Below are 23,109 nucleotides of genomic sequence, written 5' to 3' on the forward strand. Positions count from 1 at the left end.
CAAAGAAGCAAGACGGTGCTATTGTCACAACAGAGGCTGCTTTGCCAGCCTCTCACTGGCATGTGTAGCCGGAAGAGAAAGTAGTTATGAACAAGCTTCTTAATATCCATACATTCAATGTTGTACAGGACAGCTACCTACCAGTAGTGTAAGAGGCAGCAAAGAGGTCACGGTAAACAGGGCTCCAGCAGACATCAGAGACGACCAGAGATCTGCTGGTGTCTGTGGCAAACTTCCAGAGTGGCAGCAGTGAACCTTCCAGGGGATGGTAGTCATCACCTCCGTCTTCCCAGTACATGAAGTCTGCATCAAAAGAGCAGAATATAAGGCCTCCAGGAAAAATTCAATTGCATTCTTATATCTACAATATAAAACCTCAACATTATGTTTTTAACGCAATTCTACAGCTTAAGAATACAACGTAAATTTATAAGATATTTTTAACATTTTTAAATTACAACATAATTATAGAGTGCAAGTCCTCAGGCTAAGGCTACAACATAAGTTTACAACACAAGACTGCAGTATACGACAAAACCATAAGTCAATACAGACGTTAGCAATATAAGTAGAAAACAAATCTACGACATCAGGCTACAATATATAACAATAAGCCTATAACATAAAGCTTCAAAATACGACTACACCCTAAGACTAATACATAGTTCTTGAACACCGGTGGCCTGGTGGCTAAAGCTCCCGCTTCACACACGGAGGTCCCGGGTTCGATTCCCGGCGGGTGGAAACATTTCGACACGTTTCCTTACACCTGTTGTCCTGTTCACCTAGCAGCAAATAGGTACCTGGGTGTTAGTCGACTGGTGTGGGTCGCATCCTGGGGGACAAGATTAAGGACCCCAATGGAAATAAGTTAGACAGTCCTCGATGACGCACTGACTTTCTTGGGTTATCCTGGGTGGCTAACCCTCCGGGGTTAAAAATCCGAACGAAATCTTATCTTATCTTATCTTAGGATGTAGCATCCTAATACAACATATAACTACAACATAAGATAACATTACAAGTCTGCAACATCAGCCTTGTACCAGTAACTGAATGCTCAAAGACCCACAGCAGACAAGACTCACACTAATGAATAATATCCTTGTAAGGAGACGAGGGATGCTGTATCTAATGACGGGCTCTTGATCCACAAAATTGAAGCTACCCACACTGTCCTCCATTCCCCACGTCACTTAGGGGTTTATCAATTCCAATTATAAAAATATGAATAACGGAAAAAATGATAGCAATAATACCGATAATGAGGCAGATCAAGAGGATAATGTTGATAACAGAAGCCTACGACAATTTTATTTGCTTCCTCTCAGGAGAGATTGATGCCTTAATGCTGGTGAGGTGCTCTTGATCCAAGGAACTGGGGTTCCGCTCCTGTTCTTTGGATGGAATATGAGTACTTCCATTCCCCAGGCACCATATGACACCTACGTGTTGATGGCTTCCTCCATGATTAAATTAAATAAATGAAATATCTCTACATAAGATTTATTGCTAGTTTCGATGCTCTCACTTCAATAAACAATGCTCAGAATTATGTATCGCGTACAGTTGTTGTCCAGAAGCAGACAGTGTAGTGTTACCACTGTTACTTATCAGTAAGAGGTGTTAACATGAATGTGGGTTGAGGGAGAGAGGTTATGAGGGAGAGAGGGTGAAGGGCACTCGACGAGGCTGAGAGCTGTCTGTAGACTAAGTGTCTGCAGTGTGTGAACGTGTATTGTATTTGTGATTTGGTTTAGTACATGTATATACTGTACTTTAGTTTCTGAGTGGAGCTGTGATACTTACGACGATGGCTACACAAGGCTGTGTTAACTCTAGGAATAAGTAAGTTTATTCGGGTACACACAAATACAGTTAGGTAGATTATCATACAGAGCAGCATATGTGTAGAGAACCTGGGATAACCCAAAAAAGTCTAAGTGACTTATTTTCGTTGTGGTAAATTTATAATTAAGAAACAGACAAATATTACACAATTTGTCAAAAAAAGAGAAGCTTACTACGGATATTATGTAGAGAAAGCTGGAAACCAGGACAAATCATGGACTCTCCGTAATGTCTGCTCAGCTTGTGTCATAGAATTAATGAAGTGGACAAAAGGTACGTAGGAATTATTTCGTTTTGGTGTTCACTGATCTGAAGGGGAAAAAAGCATCCAGTCTGTGGCATGACAAACTCAAAAAAAATATTACAGGCCCAGAATTAAAGAAACTCCATCAGGATGAAAATTTTCAAAACTCTCTCTCCATGATGTTGAAAAAGAGAGACAGACTACCTTCAAAGATGTCACAAACAGTTCATATGATCCAAGCTACAAAGAAATCATAAACTGGAAGCTGGGTAAGTTCAAGGTCTTAGGATGTAATATGAGACTAAAAGTACATTTCCTGGATGCTCATCTGGACTGCTTTCCGAAAAATCTAGAGGATTTTGAGTAACGAAGAAGGTAGAAGGATTTACCAGGACAGAAAGAAGACGAAGAGAAGATACTAAGGCAAATGGAGTGTCAACTTGATGGCTGACTACTGCTGAATGTTACACACACACACACACACACATACACACACACACACACACACACACACACACACACACACACACACACACACACACACACCACAAAAATTATTTTTTTATTTGATAATATACTATATTATGCAGACAGTTTAAGTAAAGTTCTATAATATGTTGTGAAAAAACTTTACGTGACTGATTAAACCAAATATTATATTTGGAATCAGCATCTAAATAAATACAAAATAATTCAAAGTAACTGAAATAATAATTAACATGTCACGTCTTGAAGGTCTGTGATTTAGTTGTATTAAAAAATATCAATCAAGAAAACAACACTATTACTACTACTACACTACTATTACTACTACTACACTATTACTACTACTATACTATTACTACTACTATACTATTACTACTACTATACTATTACTACTACTATACTATTACTACTACTATACTATTACTACTACTATACTATTACTACTACTATACTATTACTACTACTACACTACTATTACTACTACTACACTACTATTACTACTACTACACTACTATTACTACTACTACTACACTATTACTACTACTACTACACTACTATTACTACTACTACACTACTATTACTACTACACTACTATTACTACTACTACACTACTATTACTACTACTACACTACTATTACTACTACTACACTACTATTACTACTACTACACTACTATTACTACTACTACACTACTATTACTATTACTACACTATTACTACTACACTACTATTACTACTACTACACTACTATTACTATTACTACACTACTATTACTACTACTACACTACTATTACTACTACTACACTACTATTACTACTACTACACTATTACTACCACTACTGCTACTACTATTACTACCACTACTATTACTACCACTACTACTATTACTACCACTACTACTATACTACCTACCACCACTACTACTACCACTACCACCACTACTATTACTACCACTACTATTACTACCACTACTACTACCACTACTATTACTACCACTACTACTAACACTACTAACACTACTACTACTACCACTACTATTACTACCACTACTACTACTACTACCACTACTACTACCACCACTACTACCACTACTACGACTATTACTACCACTACCACTACCACTACCACCACTACTACCACTACCACCACTACCACCACTACTACTACCACTACTACTACTACTACCACTGCTACCACTTCTACCACTGCTACCACTACCACTACTACCACTACTACCACTACTACCACCACTACCACCACTACCACCACTACTACTACTACCACTACTACTACCACTACTACTACCACTACTACTACCACTACCACCACTTCTACTACCACTACTACCACTACCACTACTACTACCACTACCACTACTACCACTACCACCACTACTACTACTACCACTACTACTACCACTACTACTACCACTACTACTACTACTACCACTACTACCACCACCACTACTACTACCACCACTACTACTACTACTACCACCACTACTACTACCACCACTACTACTACTACTACCACTACTACTACTACCACCACTACTACCACTACTGCTACTACCACTACTACCACTACCACTACTTCTACCACTACTACTACTACTAATAAAATAATGATACATAATTATAATAGGAGCAATTATAATAAATAAAATTAATAATATGTAATAATAATAAAGATGAATAATGTATAAACTAGTTTAAATCAAACATTTATTCAAGTATGATTTATTTCAGGTTTATTTCCTTGGATCAACACTCCTTCAGCAGCATCATGGCGCCACATTGAAAGAGATGTGTGATGAACTATTCCTATGGTTAGTTATACTTATTATGCAGTAATCTATAACGTATAATTTTCGGTGGAGTCTCCAAGCTTCCAAGTGCTTCACGTATTTGGATTCATGTTTACATCTTGTTCTGGGAATTTCATTTTTTCTTTTCATTAAATAATTATGGTCTGCATTTGGAATGTTTTTAATTTTTATTTTTCTTCATGGTTGCGATCTTACATATTCTTGGGCTGCTTATTGTAAATATCTAAACCATTTTGCTCTGTTGCAAAAGGATTTTGAATAAAATACAAATTAATGATAAAAAATGTGAATTTCTAATAAATTGTTAATTTATTAAAATTAGGCACGTAATCATGGAAAGGCACATTCTGTTTTAAGAACTTATGAATTTCAAATCTACATGAATCAAATCAAAAGATTTCATTAAAAAAATGTGATCCTAATGGTTAGCCTGCATGTTGAATCAAAGGAAGGACGACCGCTTTGAGTTTTGCTTGTGCTGTGCATCGAGACCATTACATTTCAATGACCAGCAGTAATCCGCCATCATGCTGACATTCCATTTGCTCTGGTATCGAGTTTCCATGTTTCCATGGTGCAAATATCCTGGTGGAACCGCTCTCCTTGTTCCTCACTGTAGTCCTCACAATTATTGGGAAAATAGTCAAGATGTGAGTGCAAAAAGTGCATCTTCAGTCATTCTAGACCCAAGTTGTTGGAATTGGATCATTTGTTCTTGGATCATTGTTGGTCTTGGATCAATTTTTTCATATACAGGAGAGTGCTTGTTTCCCAGGATGTTGTTGACAATCTACTTGAATGAAAACCAGACATTCACCGCGACACCTGCTAATGCTTCATCAAAATGTTTGTCCTTCATCAATTCCCTAATCTGAGGAAACTTTGACTTCAGGTACATGAAAGCCGTTCCATTCTTGTTCAAGGCCTTCTCAAAAGTTTTCATCTGCCCTAATTTGATGTGGAGTTGTGGCAGCAGAATTTTCTTAGGGTCAACTAGTGGCACAATTTTCACGTTGTGATTTCCGGGTAAGAAGCTGGTTCTTGGTGGCCAGTGTTTTTGTTCATAGTGCTGGTTGTCTGTCCTACTATCCAAAAGACAGAGAAAATAAGGAGACTTGGTGTGTCCGCCTTGAAGACCAAGTAGGAGAGCAACAACTTTGAAGTCACCACAAATGAGAAAATTGTAATTCTGGTATTTGATTGCAGATATTAGTGTCTTCATATTTGGGTAAGTTTCTAACATTTGGACACTATGGCCAACTGACATAGATGCAGCTGTGTTGCCATTGTAGACAAGTACAGCCTTAAAACTTCTTTTAGAAGAATCAATGAAGAGTCTCCATTCATCTGCTTTGTATAACATCCCCATGTGTTCAATAAGGCCAGAAATATTTGAACAGAAAGCTATAGATTCCTCTTTGTCAAAGAACTGAGTGAATTCCACTTGACGATGACGGTACCAAGCGAATGTTGTTCCAGTAGCTAGAAGCATGTGTTCCTTCAGTCTAGAGCCAAGTAACTCTGCTCTTTCTTTTGAAAGGTTAAGGTCTCTCACCAAGTCATTGAGCTTGACTTGGTTGAAGGGTTTGGGATCGTCATTTGTTGGTGGTTCATAGTCTACTTCCATCTCGTTAGAATCATTGGTATCAGACTTTGATGAAATTTGCCATGTCTCAGGTGGCACAGGTACAGGATTATCTTCAGAGTGTGGAACACGCCTTATTGCTGAAGGAATATTTGGATATATGCGATCTTTAGTCTTCTTGTTGAATACAGCTACTTTAGTCATACAAAAGTAGCAGTCATCATGGTGGTACATCTGCTCCCGCCATACCATTGGTACTCCAAAGGGCTTACATTTAAGGTTTCCAACTGACCACATTTGGAGCTTACTGGTGCAACTCTTGCAAGCTTTGTGTGGTGCAGATGGTTTGTCCTGGTCTCCAAGTTTGCAGCCAAAATAAGCAAAGCAGCAGCGCTTCAATAAAGGAGTAATGTTGCTCCGGGAATCTGAAGGTGTGAATTGCCCACAGACATAACAAAATATGTCTGGTGAATTTATTCAGCCTCTAGAAATATTAATAATCTGAAAATAAAGAAAAATATATTAAATTTAACATCTAAGTCTAAGGTATTTTAATTGGTAATATACCACTTTCCGTATAACTTGACAACCTGATGTGACCGGGATAAATAAAAAACACAATGAATCAATATTTTCCATATATGTACAGAAAAAGATACCATAAAGTCAAAAAAAATCATGCAGACCAGTATAATTATTCTTTAAATAATAAAAGTCACAGTAACGTGGCTAAAACAATCTATATCTGATTCACTTACCTGGAGTTTACCTGGAGAGAGTTCCGGGGGTCAACGCCCCCGCGGCCCGGTCTGTGACCAGGCCTCCTGGTGGATCAGAGCCTGATCAACCAGGCTGTTACTGCTGGCTGCACGCAATCCAACGTACGAGCCACAGCCCGGCTGGTCAGGTACCGACTTTAGGTGCTTGTCCAGTGCCAGCTTGAAGACTGCCGGGGGTCTATTGGTAATCCCCCTTATGTGTGCTGGGAGGCAGTTGAACAGTCTCGGGCCCCTGACACTTATTGCATGGTCTCTTAACGTGCTAGTGACACCCCTGCTTTTCATTGGGGATATGTTGCATCGTCTGCCAAGTCTTTTGCTTTCGTTTTGATTGAGTTTCGTGTGCAAGTTCGGTACTAGTCCCTCTAGGATTTTCCAGGTGTATATAATCATGTATCTCTCCCGCCTGCGTTCCAGGGAATACAGGTTCAGGAACTTCAAGCGCTCCCAGTAATTGAGGTGTTTTATCTCCGTTATGCGCGCCGTGAAGGTTCTCTGTACATTTTCTAGGTCAGCAATTTCACCTGCCTTGAAAGGTGCTGTTAGTGTGCAGCAATATTCCAGCCTAGATAGAACAAGTGACCTGAAGAGTGTCATCATGGGCTTGGCCTCCCTAGTTTTGAAGGTTCTCATTATCCATCCTGTCATTTTTCTAGCAGATGCGGTTGATACAATGTTATGGTCCTTGAAGGTGAGATCCTCCAACATGATCACTCCCAGGTCTTTGACGTTGGTGTTTCGCTCTATTTTGTGGAAGGAATTTGTTTTGTACTCTGATGAAGTTTTAATTTCCTCATGTTTACCATATCTGAGTAATTGAAATTTCTCATCATTGAACTTCATATTGTTTTCTGCTGCCCACTGAAAGATTTGGTTGATGTCCGCCTGGAGCCTTGCAGTGTCTGCAATGGAAGACACTGTCATGCAGATTCGGGTGTCATCTGCAAAGGAAGACACGGTGCTGTGGCTGACATCCTTGTTTATGTCGGATATGAGGATGAGAAACAAGATGGAAGCGAGTACTGTGCCTTGTGGAACAGAGATTTTCACCGTAGCCACCTCAGACTTTTCTCTGTTGACTACTACTCTTTGTGTTCTGTTTGTGAGGAAATTATAGATCCATCTATCAACTTTTCCTGTTATTCCTTTAGCACGCATTTTGTGCGTTATTACACCATGGTTACACTTGTCGAAGGCTTTTGCAAAGTCTGTATATATTACATCTGCATTCTTTTTGTCTTCTAGTGCATCTAGGACCTTGTCGTATTGATCCAGTAGCTGAGACAGACAGGAGCGACCTGCTTTAAACCCATGTTGCCCTGGGATGTGTAATTGATGGGTATCTAGATGGGTCGCCATCTTGCTTCTTAGGACCCTTTAAAAAAAATTTATGATATGGGATGTTAGTGCTATTGGTCTGCAGTTCTTTGCTATTGCTTTACTGCCCCCTTTGTGGAGTGGGGCTATGTCTGTTGTTTTTAGTAACTGTGGGACGACCCCTGTGTCCATGCTCCCAATCCATAGGATGGTAAAAACTCGTGATATGGGTCCCCTTCTTGCAGTTCTTGATGAACACGGAGTTCCATGAGTCTGGCCCTGGGGCAGAGTGCATGGGCATGTCATTTATCGCCTGTTCGAAGTCATTTGGCATCGGGATAATATCAAATAGGCTTGTGTTAACCAAATTCTGTGGCTGTCTCATTAAAAATTCATTTTGATCCTCGACTCTCAGTCTGGTTAGCGGCTTGCTAAAAACTGAGTCATATTGGGACTTGAGTAGCTCACTCATTTCCTTGCTGTCATCTGTGTAGGACCCATCTTGTTTAAGTAGGGGCCCAATACGAGATGTTGTGAGGTAAGACACATATGCAACAGTTAGGTATCTTTATTATGAAACGTTTCGCCTACACAGTAGGCTTCTTCAGTCAAGTACAAAAAAGTTGATAGAAGCAGAAGATACTTGAAGACGATGTAATCAGTCCATCACCCTTAAAGTTTTGAGGTGGTCAGTCCCTCAGTCTGGAGAAGAGCATTGTTCCATAGTATGAAACAATATGGAGATGAAGTGACAGGATGGAGCTTTTTATAGCGCCAAGAGGTGAGACGTAGGCCACTAGGAGAGGTAAGAACTCAGATGCTGAGAGGTCAGGTCCCTCTCAAATCCAGCCGCTCTCACTAGTGGAAGTTGTCGAAGTTGATTGCAGGTCTGTACCAAGATACCCTTGTGTTGCAGTGTCTGACAGATTGAACATTAAAATGGTATAAAATACCGACAGGTTGTTAGGTAAGACACATATGCAACAGTTAGGTATCATTATTATGAAACGTTTCGCCTACACAGTAGGCTTCTTCAGTCAAGTACAGAAAAGTTGATAGAAGCAGAAGATACTTGAAGACGATGTAATCAGTCCATCACCCTTAAAGTTTTGAGGTGGTCAGTCCCTCAGTCTGGAGAAGAGCATTGTTCCATAGTATGAAACAGTATGGAGATGAAGTGACAGGATGGAGCTTTTTATAGCGCCAAGAGGTGAGACGTAGGCCACTAGGAGAGGTAAGAACTCAGATGTATTCCCTGTTGGTGCATGTTTACCTGTCTCATTCCTGTCCTCACTAGTACTAACAATGGAGCTCTCACCAGTTGTTTCTGGTAATATATCCTCACTATTGCTAGTGGATTCCCCTTGTTTGCTGTCTCCTGTGGTATTACTAGTTTGTAATATTGGTTTTATCTTGTCCTTGACTACACTTGTTTCCCCACTACAGCTCCTGTCTCCCTCGAGGCCATTAATATGCCTTCCCTCATGCGTACATTTACTGACTACCAGGACAGCACCTCCAGCTTCACCATTACTGTCTCCCAGGACAGCACCTCCATCCTCACCATTACTGTCTCCCAGGACAGCACCTCCAGCTTCACCATTACTGTCTCCCAGGACAGCACCTCCAGCTTCACCATTACTGTCTCCCAGGACAGCACCTCCAGCTTCACCATTACTGTCTCCCAGGACAGCACCTCCAGCTTCACCATTACTGTCTCCCAGGACAGCACCTCCATCCTCACCATTACTGTCTCTCAGGACAGCACCTCCATCCTCACCATTACTGTCTCTCAGAACAGCACCTCCAGCTTCACCATTACTGTCTCCCAGGACAGCACCTCCAGCTTCACCATTACTGTCTCTCAGGACAGCACCTCCATCCTCACCATTACTGTCTCCCAGGACATCACCTCCAGCTTCACCATTACTGTCTACCAGGACAGCACCTCCAGCTTCACCATTACTTTCTACCAGGACAGCACCTCCAGCTTCACCATTACTGTCTACCAGGACATCACCTCCAGCTTCACCATTACTGTCTCCCAGGACAGCACCTCCAGCTTCACCATTACTGTCTACCAGGACAGCACCTCCAGCTTCATTACTGTCTCCCAGGACAGCACCTCCAGCTTCACCATTACTGTCTACCAGGACATCACCTCCAGCTTCACCATTACTGTCTACCAGGACAGCACCTCCAGCTTCACCATTACTGTCTACCAGGACAGCACCTCCAGCTTCACCATTACTGTCTCCCAGGACAGCACCTCCAGCTTCACCATTACTGTCTCCCAGGACAACACCTCCAGCTTCACCATTACTGTCTACCAGGACATCACCTCCAGCTTCACCATTACTGTCTACCAGGACAGCACCTCCAGCTTCACCATTACTGTCTCCCAGGACATCACCTCCAGCTTCACCATTACTGTCTCCCAGGACATCACCTCCAGCTTCACCATTACTGTCTCCCAGGACATCACCTCCAGCTTCACTATCACTGTCTCCCAGGACATCACCTCCAGCTTCACCATTACTGTCTACCAGGACAGCACCTCCAGCTTCACCATTACTGTCTCCCAGGACAGCACCTCCAGCTTCACCATTACTGTCTCCCAGGACATCACCTCCAGCTTCACCATTACTGTCTCCCAGGACAGCACCTCCAGCTTCACCATTACTGTCTCCCAGGACAGCACCTCCAGCTTCACCATTACTGTCTCCCAGGACAGCACCTCCAGCTTCACCATTACTGTCTCCCAGGACAGCACCTCCAGCTTCACCATTACTGTCTCCCAGGAGAGCACCTCCAGCTTCACCATTACTGTCTCCCAGGAGAGCACCTCCTGCTTCACCATTACTGTCTACCAGGACAGCACCTCCAGCTTCACCATTACTGTCTCCCAGGACAGCACCTCCAGCTTCACCATTACTGTCTACCAGGACAGCACCTCCAGCTTCACCATTACTGTCTACTAGGACATCACCTCCAGCTTCACCATTACTGTCTACTAGGACATCACCTCCAGCTTCACCATTACTGTCTACTAGGACATCACCTCCAACCTTACAGTTTCTGACTACATGGTAATTAAAAACTAGTTAGCGTTTGGTATTATTTTTGATCCCGTCATTAAGTAAAATTTAAATGTTCTTTTAGTATAGTTAAAATAACATTATGAAAAAGTTCACATGTTGTTGGATTCGACTGGAAAACTACTGGACGTGAAAAAAATATTATCCCTAGATTGAAAAATATTACCCCTAGACTAAAAAATATTACCCCTAGATTAAAAAATATTACCCCTAGACTAAAAAATATTATCCCTAGACCAAAAAATAGTAAATTTTAACTGAGAATTCATTCTGAATCCACAGGAATGTGATAGACCCCACATGACCTGCAGCTACATTGGAATTAATATGAAAAAAAAAGGTCTAACTGTATCCGAAAAGTTGTGTAAGGAACACTAGAGACCGAACCTTCCTACTTGCTATTACATGTACAGTTCTGTTTAAGAATTCGCAAACGGGCGAACTTTTAACAAACATTATCTCTCATTCCACAGCAGGATTCGAACCTCGACACTGTATCAAAGTACACAGTAATTTCGCCACTCGGTTTTCTTTGATACAGTGTGTGCAAGTTCGAATTCTGCTGTGGACTGAGAGATTATGTACAGTTCTATGTTAATTCCTTTAATGTCAGTGCTCTACAGACAGTTTCACTGTTCCAAGTCCAGATGGTCAATTCTTCACATCCATATAATTCTTACCCAGTCATATTCTACCTTGGATTATATCATCGTAGATATTTTGGTTGACCATCCTCTCCAGTATCATGGCAGCCTGATGAAGCCCTGGCAGGTTGAAGGAAGGTTTGTCTGGGTCTTCGGCAAGTGGCGGTGTCATTGTTGTTGCAAGAGTGAGACTCTGCAAGATAATCCTCATCTTAACATGAATATTAAAGTACATTCACTATTGGGATAAATTAAATTGTTACTTTTCTTTCTTTCAACACACCGGCCGTATCCCACCAAGGCAGGGTGGCCCAAAAAGAAAAACGAAAGTTTTCTTTTTAAATTTAGTAATTTATACCGGAGAAGGGGTTACTAGCCCCTTGCTCCCGGCATTTTAGTCGCCTCTTACGACGCGCATGGCTTACGGAGGAAGAATTCTGTTCCACTTACCCATGGAGATAAGAGGAAATAAACAAGAACAAGAACTAGAAAGAAAATAGAAAACCCAGAGGGGTGTGTATATATATGCTTGTACATGTATGTGTAGTGTGACCTAAGTGTAAGTAGAAGAAGCAAGACGTACCTGAAATCTTGCATGTTTATGAGACAGAAAAAAGACACCAGCAATCCTACCATCATGTAAAACGATTACAGGTTTCCATTTTACACTCAATTGGCAGGACGGTAGTACCTCCCTGGGTGGTTGCTGTCTACCAACCTATTACCTTAACATATATTTCGTGAATGATTCTTATCATCTGAAATTATTATTCACATCGACTCACCTAATAGTAGGTATTCATAATGATGCTGAGGGCTCTTGATCCAAATAAATGGAGTTAATATCCCTTCGTATCAAGGCTGTTACTTCATGTGGAAAATACTGCATTTCCCATGCGGCTATTTGTTAACAAAAAAAGGCACAATACCGTGACTGGAACGATACACACACAACCTGCACATAGAAGAGAGGAGCTTACGACGACGTTTCGGTTCGCCTTGGATAGGATAGGAGGAAGTATATATAGGCCAGGAGGTGGTAGTAGTAGTAGTAGTGGAGGTAGAAGGTAGCAGTGGGGAAGGTAGTATGGTGGAGGTGGAGCCAGTCAAATGCTAAAAAAGAGGAGCACTGCAAGGAAGCTAGGGGCCAACAGAGGGTAAGAGCAAGAGCACATAGGGAAGGGAGGGGAATAGATAATGAAGGAACAAATACCCAAGGCAGAAGAAAGACACCCCAAAGGAGAAAGAGGTAAGGGAAGAGGGAGAAGAAGAAAAATGAATCAGGTTAAGTCTCGGGTGTTCTGAAGTCTGGAGTATTTTACAATGTAGTGGGAAAAGAAGGCATCTACAGAGACGAAGCCAGGGCTAAGATTCATACATGGAAAGTTGTGTATTAGGGAGGATTCAACCAGACGGCGACTGTTAAAGTTGGAAGTAGGGAAGATCGTTTTAGCAGAAGACCAGTCAACAGGATGACTGTGATCTCTGACATGACAGGAAAGAGCGTTGTTAGTGTCGGCCAGCCTAACACTACTTTTGTGCTCCCTAAGTCTGTCAGAAATTGATCGGCCAGTTTCTCCAAAGTACTGAGAAGGACAGGAGGAACAAGAAATAGAGAAGACACCAGGAGCCTCAATAGAGGGAAAAGTGGTACGAACGAGATTAGTGCGAAGAGTGTTAGTCTGGCAGAAAGTAAGAGTTCTCTACTCCTGGGAACTCTTCTGTCCTCTGTCTTCCCTACATTTCCGGTCTTTCTAATCTCAACAACTCTACCGCTCCTTAGACATCAAACTTACTTTCTGCCAGACTAACACTCTTCACGCTAATCTCGTTCATACCTCTCTTCCCTCTACAGATGCTCCTGGTGTCTACTTTATTTCTTGTTCCTCCTGTCCTCTTCAATACTTTGGAGAAACTGACCGATCTCTTTCTGACAGACTTAGGGAGCACAAAAGTAGTGTTAGGCTTGCCGACACTAACAATGCTTTTTTGTCATGTCAGAGATCACAGTCATCCAAGTTATGCAGTCATGTGTTGCCTACTGTTCGTTTGAAAGGGGATGTGGCCGTCTTAGTAAATCATGCCCGTATGTGTATCATCGTAGTGAAAATGGAGGAGCTGGTCATGTTATACGTGTGGATGGAGCTTGGCAGACATTCCCTGGCTCTTACATGTGTGTATGTGCCAGTGGATGGGAATATGAGCATTAAAAATACTTTTATTAGGGCTGATTTAGTATTTTTCTTTACGTCATTGCCCGACTAATCATTTATGGGGTTGGACTGGAATTGTGTGATTAAGAAAAAACATCGACGTTCATGAGAGAATATAGTGAATATCGCGTTGGGGGCAGATATTGAAGAGAAGGAAATTTTTAGGGCTCTGTATGCAATGGCATCGGGTAAACCCCAGGGAACTGATGGTATTCTGGTTGAATTTTATGTCAAGAATTGGGAATTATTGCGAGGGTTTTTGGTGTGTATGATTAATGCAATAAAAGACGGGGGAAGATTGGGATCTGTGCAGTCGACGGTGGTCGTGGTGGTGGTCACAAAGGGCAAGAAGCAGGTAGGTATTTGTGATTATCGTGGTAGTTCATTTTTATGCGTGGATTATAAACTCTTTAGCAAGGTGTTGGGTAATCGCATAAAGTGTGTAGTGGGTCGTGTCGTTACACCCGGACAGAATGGTATTCCAGGTTGGTCCATGTTAGCGGGACTTCAATTCTTGTTGATTTTGTGAGTGCACTACAAGAGAAGGGAAGGAAAGAGGCATTATTTGCCCTTGACTAGAGAGGAGTGCATGTTTCGGTGGAAAGGGAAACGAGGCATCATATCCTACGTAAGTAGAAGTTTAAGGAGGAAATAGTAAGGTGGGTGTATACTTAGTATTGTAGACCAATTGCTAGAGTTCAAGTAAACGGTAGATTATGTGGGATGCACCCGAAGGTAGAACACAAAGGATAGTAGTAAACAGAGTAAAGTCTGAGGCAGCTACGGTGAAAAGCTCTGTTCCACAAGGCACAGTGCTCGCTCCCATCTCGTTCCTCATCCTCATATCGGACATAGACAGGAATATTAGCCACAGCGTCGTGTCTTCCTTTGCAGATGACACCCGAATTTGCATGACAGTGTCTTCCATTGAAGACACTGCAAGACTCCAGGCGGACATCAACCAAATCTTTAAATGGGCTGCAGAAAACAATGTGAAGTTCAATGATGAGAAATTTCAATTACTCCGATATGGAAAATGTGAGGAAATCAAAACTACGTCGGAGTATAAAACAAATTCCAACCATACAGTAGAGCGAAAAACTAATGTAAAAGACCTGGGAGTGATCATGTCAGAAGATCTCACCTTCAAAGGCCATAACATTGTATCAATCGCATCTGACAGAAAAATGACAGGATGGATAATGAGAACTTTAAAAACTAGGGATACCAAGCCCATGATGACACTTTTCAGGTCGCTTGTTCTATTTAGTTTGGAATATTGCTGCACACTAATAGCACTTTTCAAGGCAGGCGAGATTGCTGTCCTAGAAAATGTAGAGAGAACCTTCACGGCATTCATAACTGCGATAAAACGCCTGAATTACTGGGAACGCTTGAAGTTCCTCAACCTGTACTCGCTAGAACGCAGGCGGGAGAGATGCATGATTATATACACTTAGAAGATACTACCGGGCCCCTGACACTTATTGTGTCAGAGGCCCAAGACTGTTCAACTGTCTTCCAGCATACATAAGGGGGATTACCAATTGTTCCCTGGTTGTCTTCAAGCAGGCACCGAACATTCACCTAAAGTCAGTACCTGACCAGCCGGGCTGCAGTTCGTACGTCGGTTTGTGTGCGGCCAACAGTAACAGCCTGGTTGATCAGGCCCTGATCCACCATGAGCCCTGGTCACAGACCGGGCCGCGGGGGCTTTGACCTCTGGTTTACCCCAGGTAAACTCTAGAGGTTTAAGGCAGTGTTGTCCACCGTCTCATATGCTCTTCGCATATCTGCAGGACCCGTTCTATAGGATGGTGAAGGATGGTAGGATAATGAGTGTGGGTAGGAGAGTTATGCAAGTAACTGTGGGATATGTTGATGAAACGACGTTATTAGTGAACGAGCATACACTTCAAGCTCTAGAAAGGGTAGTTGGGACGTTGGGGAAGGCGTCGGGCATGAACGTTGTGATGAATGGTTTGAAAAACCGACAAGTTGAAGACTGAGACACTTATGCAACATATGGCTGAGGGACTGATTATCTCAAACTCCTCCTCCTCCTTACACCTTCTGCTTTGTATTGGACTGATGAAGCCACTGTGTGGCGAAACGTTTCCTGAATAAAGATTCCCATATGTTGCATATGGGTATGAACGTGAATTTAGATAAATCTAAAAATCTTAGGTTTTGGTGAGTGGATTCACCGTAGGGATTGGGAATGCTCAATAATAACGAATGTGGTAAGGTCTTTAAAGATATGTGGGATTGTGTGTGCAGATGATACAGAGAAGGCGAAAACAGTAAATCGAAGTGGAGAAAAGTATTTTTAATCGATTACAGGGAATCCAACCTTATCACTTAACACTATTGCAGAGAGCCATTACTGTAAATTCCCTCATGTATAGTAAGGCATATCATGCCGCCAAAGTTTACCCTTTAACTAGTGTTATGATACGAAGGATTCAAGGGAGAATTTTTCGGTTCTTGTGGTTGAGGAGGGAAGTGATCACGTTAACACTGAGAAGAGGAGGATTGACGTTATTCGATCTCCGGAAACGTGTTTTGTGTGTTTATGCTCAAAGGGAAGTGCTGCATGTAGGGTTCTTTATAAAGAGATGTCTTGAGCGAGTGTATGGTGTGTTAATTAATACTTTTAGAGGCACTGATCTTAGAGATAATTTTGCGGCTGGTGAGGGTGATGATGTCGGTGAGGGAGCCGGGACAGCTTAAGATTGAGGTGTTGTACAACGTGTTGATGGCAGATATAAGGGCTCCTGTAATATCATTGTATCTTATGTATGATTGGTGGAACATTTGGAGTAGGTTTGCGAAATTATGTATCCCTCCGAGGTAACCTGTGGTTATGTCTAAGGTTTTACATGGAATTCTCCCTGCTAGTGTTATTGTATCGGAAGATGGTGGGGGATGGATCATGTGGAGTATGTGGGGAAGATGAGGTGTTTTGAAGGGTCGTGGGAATGGCTCGTTCGTGTGTTAATTTTGGTTACAGATAGTAAGACTGATTGGCAGATTGGCAGATAACCAAAAGCTTCCTGCTTTTGGTTATCTGACAGAGACCTTTAGCTGGCTTACCGGTCCACCCCCTTTAAAAGTTATGATCATAGTTATAACCATTTCTGTTCCTAGATATTAGGAATGTTTTAATATTGAGAGTGTTGAGTGTGGACGTGAGTGGGGTTACTGATACTGCAGCGAATGTTATTGTTGAGTATGACTCAAGAAATCGTAATGACATGATTACAAACAAACCATACCATGGGTGGGGTTAGAACCCGCGATCGATGAGTCTCAAAACTCCAGACCGTCGAGTTAGCCACTGGACCAACTAGCCACAACCGCACGTGAGTGTACATGGTTATTATATATTCAATGCTTCATTACAAAGTGTTGTATTGCTTAACAATTCGCAAACAGGCGAAATTATTTACAAACATTGTCTCTACGTCCACAGCAGGACTCGAACCTGCTAACTCTGTATCAGAGTCCACAGTACTTTACCACTGAGCTAGACCCGCGATAAGGAATATACGAATATACGTTCCTCTCTCATGTTTGTAATGAATATCCTCTGTATATATTGAGTTAATTTGGGTGCATATATTTAATTTTTGAGGTGTTGAGGTGTATATGTTTTGTTTATGGATAATATCTTCGAGGTTTTAGGTACGTTTGAACTACTTATAAATTTTGTATACAAAGTCTTAAATAAAATAAAAACCTGTTTATTAACTGAACTTTAACAATATTGTTATATAACCTTCACTTACCTGGTAAAGTTATTATTGATGTAGTTTATAACTTACAGGTGTATATTAATTTACCTGATACAGGTGTAGATGTGTATATGTATGAAATATCTACATTATGTATACTTGTGACTATAGTGTTTATATAATACCCGTGTTTGTTTATATTAATAACTTAAATTACTAAGGTATTCAGGATACGCTTCTGGAATAATGTTTAATTATTGTTTTGATTGTGTGTTCAGGCTGGTGGAAGTTGCCAGACTTTTCCCTTGTGTGGTGGTGGGGGGGGGAGTGTCAGCACCTTTGTTGTGTAGCGCCTTTGTTGTGTAGCGCCTTTGTTGTGTAGCGCCTTTGTTGTGTAGTACCTTTGTTGTGTAGCACCTCTGTTGTGTAGCACCTTTGTTGTGTAGCACCTTTGTGTAGCACTGTTGTGTAGCACCTTTGTTGTGTAGCGCCTTTGTTGTGTAGCGCCTTTGTTGTGTAGTATCTTTGTTGTGTAGCGCCTTTGTTGTGTAGCGCCTTTGTTGTGTAGTACCTTTGTTGTGTAGCACCTCTGTTGTGTAGCACCTTTGTTATGTAGCACCTTAGTGTAGCACTGTTGTGTAGCACCTCTGTTGTGTAGCACCTTTGTTATGTAGCACCTTAGTGTAGCACTGTTGTGTAGCACCTTTGTTGTGTAGCACCTTTGTTGTGTAGCACTGTTGTGTAGCACCTTTGTTGTGTAGCACTGTTCTTGTAGACAGCCTGTACTGTCTGCACAGACAGCCTATGCTGTCTGCCAGCTCAGTTCACATTTTGCGCCACTAAAGTGCTGCCCTATGGGCCTGTCCAGGTCTGTGGGAAGCTGGTCCCACACTCACTCACACAGCGGCCTAGCAGGAAGACACAAGGCCTACTAGTAGCTCTCTCTCGTGGGATGGCCCTCCCGGGCCATGGGCATAACTCACAAGCCTGTGTACCCACCACTACTTAACAATAAAGTAAGAAGCCTCCGAAGATGTCTATCATTAACCACCCGCTTTCAGCTCTACCAAATAATTTCGATATAATTGGTGGGAAGCAGTGGTCGCAGCAGTTGTTTGCCTGGAGAGAGAGGAAGGGATGAAGTCATCTTCACTTCATCACCCCATGCAAGAAGCATCCGTCTCTCAACGAGTTATCCTGATGTTGTGTGTGCATGTTTCAGCATCCAGACACAGGTACAAGCAGGATCCAGCCGAAATTTACCGAAATTTACAGCGTCCCACGCTGTTTCTCAAGTCACGTGTTCAGCATCACTTGTATGTTGCTGTTGTTGTTCAGCTCAGCACAGCTGTTTCAGCAAGCCAGAGGTGAGTTTTGTGGTGATTTCTGCGTCCAGTGTGCGTTTCGCCGTGTTGTGGGTTTGAGAGGAGGAAGTGGCCAGATCCTTCCTCGCCATACACTCACCCATGCTCCTTGCCACCACTCTACAATACACTCGCCACTACTCACTCCCTCTGCTGTGTTTTATGCTGTTTTCCGTGGGAATTCATTGCCAGAGCTGTGTATCCGAGTGCCCGAGGCCACTCGAAGCTACGTGGATCAGCATGCCACGTAGATCAGCAAGCCACATGGATCAGCAAGCCATGCGGATCAGCATGCCACGTAGATCACGACACCACGTGGATCCCGACGCCACGTGGGGTGTGGGCGATGTCACGTGGATCTACAAGCCACGTGGGTTACCAAGCCAGATGTCCCAGGCCACATGCTGTGGTCTGCTGCCCGCATCACATAGACGTCACCGACGATGCTGCCTGACTTCATGATGTCACGATGTCTACCTGACGTCACCTCGAGATGTCTGCTGACGTCAGTGCTGCTGATGTCACCTCGCAACATCACGCCTGACATCACACATGTCACATCGAGTGTTTCTAGTAATTTCAGTATTGTCAAGAAAATTGAGAGAAGATATGTCGTGTGTTAATTCCTCTCAGTCAGTGTTCTCACATGTTAGTGTATGGCTTAGTGTCAGTTTTGTGCACAGAAAAGCATCATTTGCAAGTTTAAGCCATGTTGTACCACATGTACTGCGGGTGTGTGTAGTTTCCGTGTGTCCAGTGAGGTCTGCGGCCAGACCTGAGTAGCACCACTGTGCTAAGTCACCTGGTGTGATCAGTGCGTTTGACAGCTGATATCAGTCAGCTCTGAGCCCCAGCCCACTTGTACAGAAAGCTCTTATACTCGTCGCTCGTGATGTTCTGCAGAATCGTACCTGCTATGATTCCCATCGAGATTTGTTTCACTTCACCTTCAGAATGCAGTTATATGTAGACAAACAAGTCTGGGGATGCTTAGACTAACCTCTGCTATAACTCCAACTGCTGAGAGAATGGCACTCGTCAAGCCACAGTTAGCCCTGTCAGCAGGCACTGTGTCAGCCTCGTGTCACAAGCTTCAGTGAGCAGCCTGCACGAAGATGTCACTTTAACTGCAGTCTGGTGTATGATGTTACGACTCCCAGATGTTTTGCCCAGTCGTCTCTGCCAGGACTTGCTCCACAACTCGCTCCTCACTCGCCGGCAGTGACAGCCCAGCGACAGTACCAGTCGAGAAGTGTCCTCCTGAGTTGCTTGCCAGAAGTCCTGCCCAGTTGCCGAGTTTTGCGACGCCTCACTCGAGGGCACCAGCAGGTTGTGCCCCAGGTTGAGTGAAAACCTGCAGCTACTCCTACGATGACTCACCATTCCAGAGGAGACTGTAACCTGTTACGTCACAGCTCAGCCGCAGCGATGTCTCCTGTGTTGCAGTATCTGTCCAGACGCAGGAAGGCGTGCAGTGATGCCCTTCGGCACTCACTGCCTATGACCACGATGTTTAGCACACCCACATTTTTTTTTCTTCCCTCGCTGTAGGAAGTTTTTTTTTCCATGTCCATATGTATATACATGTTTTATTTTGTGTTCTGTGCCCTGTTCCTACGAGAGACCGATATTTTTTTTACCACCAGTATTGTCGCGTCGGGACGACCCGCGGTAGGTGGCCGAGCATATGTAGACAGCCTGTACTGTCTGCACAGACAGCCTATGCTGTCTGCCAGCTCAGTTCATATTTCGCGCCACTAAAGTGCTGCCCTCTGGGCCTGTCCAGGTCTGTGGGAAGCTGGTCCCACACTCAAACAGCGGCCTAGCAGGAAGACACAAGGCCTACTAGCTCTCTCCTCTCGTGGGATGGCCCTCCTGAGCCATAAATAAATAAAGTAAAGGAGCCTCCGAAGACGTCTATCATTCACACACCCGCTTTCAGTTCACCAAATAATCTCATTAAACATTGTGTAGCACCTTTGTTGTGTAGCACAGTTGTGTAGCACCTATGTTGTGTAGCACTGTTGTGTAGCACCTTTGTTGTGTAGTACTGTTGTGTAGCACCTTTCTTGTGTAGCACGTTTGTTGTGAGGTGTAATAGCGCCATTATGTGTATTGTATTTATTTAATGGACTGGAGTTGTACCAGTGAAGATTCTTATTCACAACCGCTATTATTATACCATATTTCTATACGTTCATACCTATATATATTTTTTGTACATAGTTTTAAATAAAATATAGAAAAAATATTACGTTACTATGACGTTCATTGGGAAGTACAAAACCTGTAAGAGTTGTGCAGCTCCAGAAGTATAAGATAAAATTATGTTGTTTGGATCAAGAGCCCTCCAGCATCAAGGCCCCTCAGTTGAAGGACATATGCATCATAGACAATCAAGTGAAGAAAGACGTATAGAACCTTTGTAGGAGCTGAGTTTTGCTGTGCTCAGCTTTTTTCGGGTCGAGATTTTACCAAATTACGTTTTTACCAAGTCATAACATTATACAAAGAGTAACAAAGTCCCAAATAAAATATGATCTCACTATTGATGGTGTTATGCCGTATGGATCCAATTATCATTATTTTATTCGTATTACATTTTAACTATCTTCTGTTTTGTAGAACTCACTGAGGTATTTACAAAATCATGATCGTTTAGCCTCAACACATTTAACTCAGTGGTATAGCTCCAGGCTTCCAGCCTGAAAAAAAAACCTGAGTTTGATAATGGACAGGAACGGACGCAAACGTCGTTGATAATGGTCAAGAACGGACGCAAACGTCGTTGAACTTTGCTCTCCAAATTGCGGTTGTTCTTTGTGATTTGTATCAGCCAGAGATTTATTACTTTTACTCATCAATGTCATGCAACACCGGGAAAATGGAAGGTAATTCATTTTGATATGAGAAAGAGGAAGGTAGGCTCCAGTTCCTTCTCCCAAGAATCCTTCACCAACATCAGTGTACCAGTATACTTACAATACGTCTTTGTATGATTCCCACCATGATGTCGTGACCTTGTTCCTTATCCACTTCCTTCTGTTTTTCAAGCAGCGTCAGACTGTGATCTTTCTCGTAGGCATCATAAACACTGCTGAAGCTGACGGTCTGCGAGAAGGAAGTCCCGGGAGGTTGGTCAGTTTGCACCTCCGTGTTCTGTCACAAGTACAAAAATCACAGACATGTACATAGTAAGCAACACTACCACTGAAGATTTAGACACACATGCAACATCTGGGTAGTTTATTATAGACGTTTCGCCATCAGTGGCTTTATCGATATAAATTCTAGGACATAATTTGAAGACAGAACTACATGCAAAAGATGAGATGATCAATCCCTTGGAGTTGGTGTGAAGAGCACTGGTCGTGTAGATTCCAGAATCTACACGACTACGGTATTGTATATCATTCTTGTACAATAATACCAGTGTAACAGGGAGACAGAATGTAAACTGGATGTTTTAAGAGCTGGTCGTGAAATGTGAGGAATGAATAGATTAAGGAAAACGAATTAAGAAGCTAATTTTTGCTATAATGTAAATGGTCCAGAAAACCGACTGGTTGAAGAATGAGACACTTGAGTAATGTTTGGGAATCTTTATGTGGAAACTTCTCGCCAGCAGTGGTTTCTTCAGTCCAGCACAGATAAGAACGGTGAGAGATAAGGAGTTTGAGGCCGTCAGTCTTTCAGGCTGGAGTCGATGTGTTCAGTCCATCAATCTTGAGAGAAAAAAAAATCTACTCCAGGCTGAGGGACTGATTTACCTCAAACTCTTCATCTTACACCGTTCTTCTCTGTACTGGACTGAAGAAGCCACTGGCTGAGACACCTGTGCATCAAATGATGCATAAGTGTCTCGTTTTTGCTACTTTTATCAAACTAACCAAGTAAAACCATGGATAAATTAACACTCAGATGCACATTGTAAACAACTCTGTTTTCGTAAAGAAATGTAATAA

General features: G+C 42.4%; 1 protein-coding gene across 1 annotated transcript in view; it reads right to left on the reverse strand.

Moving 5' to 3' along the window:
* LOC128703824 (dynein axonemal intermediate chain 1-like) overlaps positions 1–23,109 on the reverse strand; it is a 110,397-nt gene that overhangs the window by 81,784 nt on the left and 5,504 nt on the right. Inside the window, exons 3-5 of the mRNA XM_070103778.1 lie at positions 22,127–22,303; positions 11,882–12,023; positions 142–303 (exon numbers count right to left, since the gene is read on the reverse strand). Of these exons, the coding sequence (XP_069959879.1) occupies positions 142–303; positions 11,882–12,023; positions 22,127–22,303 (481 nt within the window). The remainder of the gene's footprint in view (positions 1–141; positions 304–11,881; positions 12,024–22,126; positions 22,304–23,109) is intronic.

This window comes from Cherax quadricarinatus, chromosome 87 (assembly GCF_038502225.1).
Source record: "Cherax quadricarinatus isolate ZL_2023a chromosome 87, ASM3850222v1, whole genome shotgun sequence".
Taxonomy (NCBI): domain Eukaryota; kingdom Metazoa; phylum Arthropoda; class Malacostraca; order Decapoda; family Parastacidae; genus Cherax; species Cherax quadricarinatus.